General features: G+C 41.9%; 1 protein-coding gene across 4 annotated transcripts in view; it reads right to left on the bottom strand.

The window, feature by feature from the left end:
- PDCD6IP (programmed cell death 6 interacting protein) overlaps positions 1 to 8210 on the bottom strand; it is a 30009-nt gene extending 21799 nt beyond the window's left edge. For 2 of the 4 annotated variants that reach the window (XM_061358501.1, XM_061358503.1), the window contains exons 1-3: positions 7978 to 8210; positions 2277 to 2331; positions 491 to 560 (exon numbers count right to left, since the gene is read on the bottom strand). In XM_061358501.1, the coding sequence (XP_061214485.1) occupies positions 491 to 560; positions 2277 to 2331; positions 7978 to 8183 (331 nt within the window). In that variant the 5' untranslated portion in view covers positions 8184 to 8210. The remainder of the gene's footprint in view (positions 1 to 490; positions 561 to 2276; positions 2332 to 7977) is intronic. The other 2 variants (XM_061358500.1, XM_061358502.1) reach the window with 1 other exon arrangement.
- Positions 8211 to 12558: the final 4348 nt, after the last annotated feature.

Below are 12558 nucleotides of genomic sequence, written 5' to 3'. Positions count from 1 at the left end.
ATCCTTCCATTCCCCTGACTGAAATGTGCTATCAGACTAGGTTACTGAAGCCAGCTAGCATCACTTCCCTTCGTCTGGAACAAACTCACCCACCCCCAAGCACACCTCATGAGGATCTTATTCATGTAGAGGAGGAGTAAGAGCTGGATTACTAAAACCTGCTACTATGAAACTTCATGTTAACTTGAACAACTTTGATCAATGTCAGTTGTGGCTGCTCCCAGAAGTCTGAGGAGCAGACAGCATAACTGCTATCAGATTGCACATCTGTTTGTGCCCCTGGAAAAACCAATACTGAATCTCAATTTTATAGAAATTCTTTGCATTTATTCATTACCAGTGGTGAAGTTATTAATCTATTACCAATACAGTTGACATCATTTGAAAGCTATGTTGAGAATACTAGAAAGACTATTAGCAACTCAATGATATAAACACAATCTCGAACTTTAATATCCTGAACACTTGCACTTTCAGTACATTCACATACCCAATTTGGCAGATCCTCCAAAAAGTGATCCTTTATCAAAAGCATCTTTCCATGTAAATGTTACACAGACCTGAAAGTGGTGAAAAAGAAGGATCTTGATTTCATATTTAATCTGAGAGATCTTCAGAAAATATCCCCATTTCACATATTTATCCTTTAATAGTCCAACTGTGTTAAACACTTCATTCACTTGTAGCACCACAATATTATGGAGGTTTCAGAAAATCATTAAGATTATTAAAAAAAAAAAATCTACCTTTTTTCCTCCATGTTAAGTTTGCTCAAAACATTTCAAGCAGAACAGACAGAAATGCTCAGAATAATCTTTCAGCTCTTCTCATATTCTGAGTGACAGATAAATTCCTTTCCACACCCAGATATTCCTCTCCCAATAAGTCTGATGGTCCAGTATAGTCACAACGGAAGGAAACCACCCAACCAGGCAGTTTCCACTGTTCCATACTGGTAGCATATTTGCAACTGGTTTGTAATACCAGAATTCATTCATTTTTTGAACATTATCAGGAAATGCACTTAGGAAAGACAATTCAGGTAAAACCAGCATGGTTTATGTTACAGTTCCAGTGTGTATTTCACAGGCAATGCAAATACTTCAAAGAAGCTCAAGGTTCCACAATTTAATTCCTTATTCAGTTGATCAAACTAGTTGTACACAACTGGTATCATAGCATCATATCAAACCAGAAAACACAGCAAAACTACTTGTTTTAAAATGCTTGGGGAGAATAACTTCAGAAAGGGCACAGTACTGCTTGGTAATGAATTTTCCTGCACTAGCATTGCAGCTAGAAGCTGTAGCCCTCAGCTGTTCATTGCTGCTTCCACTGACAACTACTTCCCTCTGATGGAACAGTTTACAGCACTGCAGAGCTTCCTCTTCATGTTTACCAGTCTTCCAGATCACCATATCAGATCATTTTCAACACTAAGAACAAAAGTGCAGCTCTCAGCTACAAGGGAATGCAGCTATACGCAAAACCCAAGTCAGCTTGAACTGCTTTAGAACTACTCCCTTACTTGTAACCAAGCCCAAAAAGAAAGTCTTTCTTTTAATTATAATGTTACCATTTAAATATGATTTCATCAAGAACAAGATGCAAATTCTGTCCTATTTGTCATCAGTTCCAAAGAAAAGGTACATCTTTCCCTACCAAAACACAGCAGCCTATAGCTCTGTTCCAGTCTCTACCTGAGGAACACTCCACTGGTCAAGAGTTAAGCTGAATTTCCCCTTAGAGTTCTGAAGAAAAATGGTAGGAAAAAAAAGAACAACATAATTTTTACATAGATACGACATTCGTTATGACATTTGTAGGGGCAGAGGCAGGAATAAAGAGGTAAGCTCTTAAGTGGCTTGTTCTGTTTAGTGTTGTGAATAAAACACCTGTACTACTTCAAAAACCATCCATTACTTAAGGTTTTCCCATAGAAATTGTTTTTAAAAGCCTTTAGAACACAGTATGAGAAAGACTTCTAGAAAAAAGGAAGGTTGAAGAGTAATCAGCACAGCACAACTCTTTGCAACCACTAGCAAAAGTCAAACATTTCCAGATCTGTAAAATGAAGATAATTATGGCCATCAGAGGTGACATTTCAGTATACCATGTGAGCACTGACTAGAAAATGAACTAAGATTAGGAAATCAAGGCTCAAAGAGATTAAATGCCTCGCCCCACACCAGTACTGTTCAGTGGATTAGGTACAGGCTTGGAAGTCATACATTGAAGGTGCTGTGATTCTTTAACAGCTTGAGAAGTCTTCTTACCTGATTTTCAGAGAATGGAAACTTTGGCTCAATTGAACACAGCTGATCATAGTATCTACAAAAAATAAAAGAGCTATTAGATAAATCAAGAGTTTTGTTTCTTACACTGGCATGTAAAGAAAAGTGTGCAAAAATCCCACACAGAAGTTGTGAAGCTCATTCATAACTATGGAGGACCTGCAGGACAGGCAGAAATTCTGCCTAAAGAGATGTTTTCAGCAGAGAAGAAGTTCAGTAGTAGGCAATCTTTCACAGATAAGGTGAAACCGTGTCTCAGAAGTAGAAGAGTATCACAGATGAAGCTGACCCATTCCACTTGCTTATGGGACAGTGGACTAGAAAAAACTGACATGCTAATGAATCCCTGTATACATATAGGAAGGCAAAGAATACAGACATTGAGTCATGCTGCAACAGTAAATTAAGTACAGCATTTAACATAATGTTAACAAGCTACACTCCACTCTCTTAATCTGAACATTATATCCCACTCCCTTACAATTTCTGACTCTTCTGTTTAAACTCCATTGTCTTTGAAATAGATGACATTGCCTTGCACAGTATCAACTGGAGAGCCTAATCCTTGATTACTTGATCCTTTACTTGTAAGCCTAGTTTTCATTATATTGTAGTAGTCACAGTGAATTAAAACTAAAACATTCTCTGTGCCAGTATTTTGTCTACTCCTAGTGAAAGATGCTTGGGAAAGAATGCCCAAAAGATAATACAGCAAGTATAGAATAGTACCTCACATAGTCTATCCAGGCAAGAGTCAGCAATTCAGTTTTCCTGACTTGTACCCTCCACCTCCAGCACTTGTTAAACATGACAGGCTGGATGCAGAACAGAATACCTTTAAACTGCCTACTGCTGAGAACAGGTAATATGTAAAGCCTGTTTCCTACCCTATCCCTTAACACTTGCCATACAGGCATACACCCAATATTACATCAGTCAAATTCCTTTTTTAAGAATTCATTTTCCCACTATACAAAACTCATTGTAGTAATGAGTTTCACAGTCTGTGAAACAGCGTTAACATTGTTCCCATATCCTTACATTACCTTATTAAATACCACTATTGATCTAGACATGAAGCAGAGGTACAAGGTGTATGTTCTGCAAGCAACAGATGTTTAAAAACTCAGAAGCAATTTCAGAAGTCAAATACAACAATAAAAATAATGCTAGCATATTCTTCAGTGGCTTGCATCTGCCAGTGTACATAATACTACAGCTTTCTACTTCAGCCACTGCAATTTAAGACAATATAATAAGCCTAATCAAAAGCTACAGTAATCTGCAGCAGTAACCCAGCAGGACTTACACTAACAACTGAGTTGAAAGAAATTGCTCCTAAGGTTAAAAAGAAAAAAGTCTGCACATATTTACTGTAAAGGCAGTTTAATCAAGATTAACTTTTAACAGCTTACCAAGTATGTAAAAAGTATAGTTAAACCCCTAGCACTGAAAATCCCTGCCTTCAGCTGGTCTCAACACAGTTCTCATGTGCTATCACAAAGAAAATGAGATTTTCCATGCTTCCTCCTCCTGCCTCAACTTCATTTGTTAACCAAAAGCAACTAATAAAGCCAAGTTGTCTTCCCACATTCCACAATTACCCTGTCCTCATCTGCCAAGAGGGGAGAGCCAAGAAGCAAAGCTTGCCAAATGTCTGTGTGAAGCTGGGGGCACCTAAGCCTAAGCATCAGCCGTTTGCAGCAGATTGTTCTTTGTACTCCAACAGAACCACAAAGAAAATAAGCAAAGGAGGTGTAGGCTCCTTGCAAACATGTACATTGCTGCTTTTAGCATCAATGAACACCAGTAACACTGGACTTTTTGTCTGGTTGGTTTTATACAAGTTTAGAACTTAGGTTCCTATTTTTGTTCCTACTTTAAGCATGTGATGTCATTTCTTTTTATTACAGAACTTCAAATACTCTTTAAGATTTGAGAGCTCTTTAAAACTGTGGACATAAAAAATCCCTAAAATCATTTAGTTTAGTAGATTAACATATATAAATATAATGGAATACACGGACTGAACACATATAAAATGTCAAACAAAGATGTTAATCCCAGCAGCTGAAAACTAGCAGTACAGAGAAATACTGAAGGAAAGGCCTTCATCAGATGCACAAGTCAGTTACACACTGAAAGGTGATGGCAAACATAAAGGTGTCATTTAAAAACATTTACAGTAATCTAGCTATCGATACACAAATAACAAAGTTGCCATGCAACACAGGTGAGTGTTGGGTGTTTGGCTACGCCAGTGATGAGCTACAGAGAGCCACGCAAACATTAGCTACCTGAGTTCTAACAGTTATCAACGGGAGGGCAGAGGTCAGCAACACAGATCTAGTTCTCAAAGACAACAATTTTTCAGCAAAACAGGCATTACACACTCATAAATGTTACTAAAACTGAGTTATAGCACTCCAGTGGGAAGTCAAGGTTTAAATTAGAATTTAATTAAAATATAAGTATTACATTAAAAACCTCAAATCCTGTTCTTCTTTCCAAGGATCGTAAAGGAAAATCTCCTTCAAAAGAACATAAAAGAGACCAAGATCCCTCTTTGCTTTTCTAGATAAGAACAGGAGTCCTGAATCCCAGCTGGAAACCAGAACTACAACTGCAGCCCTCAAGAGATTGACTGCTTAAAATAAAACCACACAAACAGTCCCCCTTTTTCTTTATTTTCCCCGTTTTTAAAAGGACTACAGGAATTGCTGGTAAAATTAAACTACCACCACCACCCCACCACTCCAGAAAAAGGAAATGAAGTCCAGGCTACCTTTCATATTAAGAAAGGCAGCAAGGAATCCCTTCAAGCTGTAATTATAATCATAAGAAGAAAAAAACAGAACACCAAAACCCACACCACTAAATCAAATCTGCTATGACAGAACTTAAGGAGAAACATCTGTACCAAGTTCACCTACGTCACCTTCAGAGCACTCAGATTTCCATTAAACAAAGAAAGCTTGGAAGCAGGCTGAGGTCTTTCCCAGTTGCACTGTGTCCCTTTTCACTGGGCATCTCAAATACTTGGCCAAAAGAAGCATTTGTGCTCAGCAAACAGCAGCACACCACATGCTTCCAAAGCTTTATTGGCTCCTGTTTGCCTGGGAAATGGGACCACAACCAAGTCCATATCTTACTGCACATAAAAGAAAAGTGCAGTAACCAGTCAGCAAAATGAGGCTTCTAAAGTTTACAAAACTGTCGGCAAATCCTGGATTAATTAGCAGATTAAGGCCTCATTTCTTAACAGTTAGTGGTCTACAGCACTCTACAAGGTATTATGGTCTATAAAAAGCTGCAAAGAAGTAAATGGATGTAAGAGGCATCCACATCTTAATTAGCTCTTCCAACCTTACTTCACTAACCAGTTCTAAACTCCAACTTGAATGAAAATCTTGCTAAAGTTGTTACCTAAACATGACTGAGTACAACTCTCAAACAGCAACAGGAAAATCCTGGAAGCTGGAGAGGAAAGGGCATTGTCAGGAGAAACGCAGGGTACTCAGACATTTACACTCTTTTAGCAATAAGCTCAGCTGGATACTCCACGCTTCAGGTGTGCAGGCAATCTGACTTTTTAAACTGCATCTTATAGAGTATTAACAAAATTTATCTCAGAGTATTCTTACAGAATAAGAACAAACATTTTCCAGCAACTGCAATATATATGGTCAGATAGGCAAACCACTCACACCTTGTTAGAGATACAGGAAAAGACATCTGATCAGTTTCTTTAATTAACAGTTAATTCAGACCCTCATCTTATCTGACTGCCACTATAAAGAGCACAAGTATTCACAAAGGATACAATTTAAAATGCAGGTGCTTTATCAGAGGAGCTTCTGTGTATCAGAGAACTGCATGTGGAACTGAATCAAAGGAAAACTGGTAATTATGCAATTGCAAGTGGTTTCCCCTCATTATTCAGAGAGAAAACCTGAGCTGAAGCTGCATACTGTGGCTTTAATTAATGGCCTGCTGGTACTCAGAGGTCCCACCGAGCCCCTTGGTTTTCAGCAACATCACTTTGATCCAGTTTTGCACTAGCTCTGATGATCATCTGACTGTCCACTGAACTCATCCAAGTAGCTCACTTGTCAGAATGCCATGTACACCTTCTGTCTCCCAGAAATGGTTCAAGAGAAGGACCAGAACTGAAAAGAGGGCGATGTAAACATGTTAGAGATAGGGTGAAGCCATACAACACGGCTGAGCCAAACAGGCATTTCAGCTAAAAACTAATGACAAACGGGATGGGCACCATCAGCAAAGGAAGCTCAACTCTAGCATTCAAGGGGAGATAACAACATGCCTTTCAATTTGGGTAGCAGAGTCCCTCCTTCACTTCACAGAAGCTCGTTATTTCCCTGACCTTCAACACATGCACAGTAATAAACAGGAGTAAAACAAGAAACTAAGATATCATAGAACAAGATTACTACAATCCCAGCTTTTATAGTCCAAACACCCAATGCAGGGTTGATAAGCTCAAAAAACATCAGCAATTCATTTTACAAATCTTGCTTTCTTTTCAATAAGTCACTTGTTCCTTTTGCATTCCTCTTCAAGTCGGTAAACAAGAAATTTGAGTGAACAGCAAACGTATTTCTACTTGTTCATGCTATTACAGAGACATCTCCCTGTACTAGAAAAATCCCTCTATTTTTTTTTCTTTCTTAAAAAAAAGATACAGTCACTTTCACTATGTAAAAACTCACATTCTGGTAGTACAAGTCTTTGCTCCAAGCTTTGCAAATAGAAGTGTGTAGTTAGTATGACTCCAGCAAATGAGTCACAGTGGCATCAGTGAGTAGATAAGCTACAAGAAATGGCTCAAAATATTTCCAACACAGAGAAACAGCTCAGCAGTGTAACCACAGCAATGTTGCAATCCATAGATATTCTACAAAGATAGGAAAGAGTGCTTATGTAGGTGATGGAGCAGTTACCCCTAAAGTATGCTTTATGCATAACCAGGCAGAAGGCACAGATTAACAACCATAATGCTCCTCTAACCTATGATAATTCCAGCACAACACGGGCACAGGTAAATTTGCCAAGTTTGTACTAAGTGTGCTAAATGGAAAATAAGGATGTGACTTTGCAAATACATTAAGAACACAGGAAAAGGCATGAAAACATATAGTTAATAAATAAATAAGTAAATAACTAAGTAAAGCTGCCAGCTGTAACAACAAAATGTTAAATAAAAGGCACACCTGCTCTCCTTTTAAAAGCAAGCCAGTCTTTTTCTCCTTTCTACAAGACTCAGCAGCGATGGGCAGATTACAAACACGAGCAGGGGAAGTTGGCCGGGACAAGGCCTGTTATCCGCACCCCACTTCCTCCATCACCTCGCAACACCAAAAACTCGGGCCCGTGGCAAGGAGGCAAGCAGCAACCCATAGGCCACCGGAGCCGGCCCGGCCGCTTCCTCCCGAGGAGCCCTCCGCCCCGCCCGGCCCACCCACACCTGGGCCCGCCCGCACCTGGCTGCGGTTGCGCCGCACCCAAGGCCCAAGCCCGGAGCTGCCGCTAGGGTCCCCCCCGGTGCCCTGCGAGGAGAGGTGTTAGCCCGCCCCACCAGAAACGGGAGAAGAGGGACGGGATGGCGGAGCTGGGTGGGGGGGCGTGAAGGCCGGCTAGGCCTGCCCCAGCCAGGCCTTACCTGAGAAGAGTCTCAAGCGCGCTCTCGTGCTTGTCGAGCGGGCGGCCGAGCGCGCTCTTACGGAGCTTGCTGAGCTCCTCGGCAGCGCGGCAGTGCTCGGCCTGCGCGTCGCCACCCGGGTAGCTCTGCTGAATGAACTTGCATAGCGGCTTGGCCAAGTCCACCTCCGCGGCCTTCTTCAGCTGCACCGAGATGAAGTTCGTCATGGCGGCCGCAAGGAGCAGGGAGGTGGCGGCCAGCACCCGCCGCCGTCACCGTAGCCTACCGCCTCAGCCCGCACCGCGGCCCTCGCCCGCGCTTCCGGGATCGCCGCACGCTCTCCAACGCAGCGTCGTCTCGTCACGTCACGCACGCGCGCGCACGCACGCACGCCCCGCCTTTTAACCGCGCAGGCGCGGCTCCCTAGGAGTTATAGCGGCCTGAGGGGTGGGTGTGGGCCGTGCCAGAACGCTTCAGTAACGCCAGGTCGGCCCGTTACTGAGGGGCAGCGAGTGCTGGAGGAAAGGATTATGAAGCATCAGGAGAGTGTTTAGAGCACGGGGAAGGCAGAGGAGAGCTGGCGTGCCGCCTCTGGAGAAGCGCCGTTTAGTGACAGACGTGCCCACGGAGCTGCGTTAAGGGAGGCTTCGACAGCCGGTAACGTGAGCACTGATCCCCCGCTAAAATTCACTCTGTAGTTATGGATCTGTTATTCTGCCACGCTTGTGCTGACCCAGCACAGCTCGGTAGGCAGTGCAGGCCGTCTGCACGGCTGGCTTGCCTGAACACTTACAAGGGATGTTCAACCTGTGTACTTTTTTCTGCCACTTGTTCCAGGTGGCTAACTCTGTAAGCCGGCTCTTTTACAACCCCTATGCCCCGAGGTGATGATACCATGGCAAAGAATGGTAAAAGTCCTTTTAAAAATACGTGGAAGGGTTTGGTGAGCGAGAGTTCTGCTATAAAGCCGACAATCCCTGTGCTCTGCCAGTGTACTGTACTAAATGGAGCTGTCTTCATGTCACCTGAGGAAGGGCTGAAGAGCAGAAGGGCAGAGCCTGGTAAATGACTCCGGGCTGCTGCTGTCGTGGCTGGGAGGGGCAGATTAGTCGTGCCCCTCCGCAGCCCGGAGTGCAGTGGCTCAAGGCAGAGAGAAGGGAGGGATAGAGTTGCCCTTGTAGTGCTGCTTCCAGTCACTTTCAGTGGTGTCCAAGTGGTGATTCTTGAGAGACTGGCCAGGGTGCTGCTGTTACAAACACCCAGCTCCATTTATCATAGCTCAGTTAAAACCAGTAGTTTTACATTTTGAAAAGTACACATTTGTTTGGTACAACGAGTACAGTAATGAATATAGAAAGTAAGCTGGCCTCCCTTATATGCGAGCTCCTCCTGCTTTTGTTCTCCCCAGGCTTTATTGCCCACATGTAAGTGTTTGGTCTCAGCCTGAGTCAGCCTTGCACTGACTGCACTTTCCTGGCCCAGGCAAAACCTCCACTCTGACAAGTTTAGATTCTGATTAGTCTTAAGGTACAGTCAGCTGGGCAGTTGCCTCCCTGTATTTCCACCATCAGGACCATGCAGGGTATAGTTATCCTACACAGCATTACAAGGTCTATGGCTGCCTATATATGGCAGGTGGAAGCCATCAATACCTTCCAGTGTCACAGTCATAAACACGGAAAGGGTGTGGATAGGGAAGGGCAGAAACTGCAGCAATGAGATCACAGTTCTGCTTTAGAGCCATGGTGACCTTCAGATGGCTGCTGCTTAACAAATGCAAGGGCTGATACTTTGTACTCCTAAAACCTTTCACCAACACAGCACAGGAGTCTCTCTTTGGCTTAGAACAAGTTACCAGACCTGCAAGCATCTAGGTGATTAGCTTGTTTCCCACAGGTTTCTTCATAAATTAGTACTCTTCTGAAGGATTTGTTCCAATTATTACAATTATGAGCAGTGATGATTTGTCTCCTTGTAACCTCTGACTAGTTAAGTGCTATTTCCTAATTTAGAGATGAGGAAGCCACATAGTAGTTACCGGTTCAGGGGGGTATAATCTGCACCTTGTGACTCAGTCCTGTGCTTTAAACAGCAGGCTGTGCTTCCTTCAAGTAATTTGTGATAATATCTAAAGGAACCACTTTAAAACAGGTTTCTCCTAAAATGTTTGAAGTAATGCAGCACAAGCAGCTTACAGCCATGTTTAAGCTTTAACAGCACACCTGATGTATTTTAGTGTAGGCAGATCATTCTATCTCCCCAGTTTTCCCCTGTTTTCCTAAACAACCATTCTGTATACATAGATGCAAAAGCATTTCTGAAAGATTTGCTTTCAATACATGAACTGGCTTGTCTGTGTGCTTCGTGGGGGTTTGTCTCCCATTTTTAGACAGAAAACTTCACTCAACTCTGATGTTATATTTTATGTGTGTTTTCACAATTTCTGTGTACAGGTGTTTCATTGAAGCAGGATTTTATTCTGCATTTGCTGCATTTTATTCTGTAGATTTTGATCCTGCTGCTTTATTTATACATTATTTGCCCTAATTGGCAAACAGCTGCTATACTAAACAAATGGCAAACCAGCAAAAGGAAGTGGTAAGGCAGCTAGTTGGTCATTTTGTTAAATCTGATGGTCCTCTTGCATAAAGCCTCATTTAATCACTCAGATCCAACCCCATACTGATGCTCCTAATATAATCTGGTGACCCAGCATAAGGTCCAAGTCTTTTATCACCATTATCTTTTGACCATGAGTTACAGGGGTGATTATCATCAAGTTGCCAAAATGAGGGAATGCAGAAAACAAGTTGTATGTCAGAAAAAGCTCTGCTTGAATCTAACCCTTCTGGTCCTGCTGCCCATTTAGAAGAATGTGTAAAATTCTTATGGATGAATTTTCTCCCTACAGTCCCTAATCAGAAGCAAGAGGAAGAATTACGACCATTACCTTCACATTTGATACTCCTCTACCTTTTGTTTCAAAATTTAGAGGAACTATTAATTCTGTTGTCCCCAACTTTATTATGTGTTTATGTAGTGAGAGTTCTATACTTCTCATAGGTGAGGAGGGACCTGAACCAGAACATACACTGGTAGCAAAGTCAGCTGGCAGAGGCTGTGCTTGTCCTTGTGCTTGTGGAGCCTTATTCACAGGAACACTAGATACAGCATCCTCCTGCTGTTCCAGTGTTGAATGAGCTAAACACATCTTCGGTCTAAATTCCGGACATGATACAGGTCAGGATGAAGAAATGAGAGGCTGGAGAAGAGAGAGGACAGGTCTAAATCAATACCATCAGTACACTTGAGGGTAGATGCTTCTGTGTATTGGTAATTACAACAAAGTTGCCTTTCAACCACAAGCTAAATAAGGATAGTGACTGTCTGATTTTTGCTTGAGGAGAGGGTGCTGCCAGAATGGTCTAGAAGAAGAAGAGCATCACATGCATAGCTAGTGGCACAGAAAAGAACCTTGTATATTAACTAAATTGTAAGCAGATGCTGAAGTGAGAAGGTTAAAGAGACGATAGAGGTGAAGTGATTTGAACTTAGATGAGATGTTAGAGAGAGAATACACAAGGCCTGGAAGTTGTTGACCCAGGTAACTAATTTTACCTGCTGCATTGTGGATGGAATAGAGCAGAGCAAATAAGGAATCCAGCCAGCATTTTCCATAAATGATTTCAGGAATAGTAACTATTAGGCCAGTTAGAATGTGGTCAAGAATTTTCCTCAAGTCTCAGCAGGCTTCAGAAATATGCCATGTTACATTATCACATAATGACAGTGCCGTTGCTTGTTACTCAAACACACCACATAAACAGGAATGAACAGCCCTCACTGTCCCATGTCATATGGTTTGTACTAGTGGGTCTTCATAGTAAGCACTGGAAGTATTGCTAAAGTATTTTCATATGTCCTGTTAAAAATCTGTGGTAAAATTATGTTCCAGTCAAAAGGATTTATGAGATTTCTTTTAAATGTTCTTTTTATTGTTTATACTATTCCTATTGCTGTGAAAATTCACAAAGCAGAACTTCTGGAAGACAGCAGCAACTTTCAGGTCAGTAAGAAAGAGCTGAGAGGCTATTAAAACATGTTTCCCAAAAGCTGAAGGTCAGGATTAGTGCAAGAAGTATAAATACAAACATATAACATGCTTTCTTACAGTGCATTGAATGGGCAGATTGCACAGCTATTTACTGAATCCAACCTTACCTATACCATCCAGAGTCATGCATGAGTATTTGACTTTGGGTTTGTCACAGGAACTCGGTAACACGTTTTGGTGCTGTTTATGGTATGGTGTTTGAAAAAAGCTCAGAGCTGCTTTCTGCAAGTCTGTTGAAAGAACAAAAAGGCTTGTTCTGCCTTTGTCCAGTGTTGAACCATTGATGCTGCTTAGTAAATCATTAATTCTGCTTTATGTAGCCTTAAGAGTGGAGAACAAAGTACTTGTCATGTATTAAAAGCAGATGAAAAATCAAACATCTGCTGCTTATGATAGTGGACCAAATTTTGCCTTACTCTGCACTTAGTCTTGCTGTGAACATCTCCTTGAACTGTCATGGGACTTCAGAAGGCCCGACTGGAGATGGG

This window comes from Neopsephotus bourkii, unplaced genomic scaffold, assembly GCF_033783945.1.
Source record: "Neopsephotus bourkii isolate Nb327-2 ecotype Australia unplaced genomic scaffold, CSIRO-AGI_Nbou_v1 NB_942, whole genome shotgun sequence".
Lineage (NCBI taxonomy): Eukaryota > Metazoa > Chordata > Aves > Psittaciformes > Psittacidae > Neopsephotus > Neopsephotus bourkii.
The sequence above is the reverse complement of the archived record's forward strand: the minus strand, read 5'-3'. Positions and strand labels throughout refer to the sequence as shown.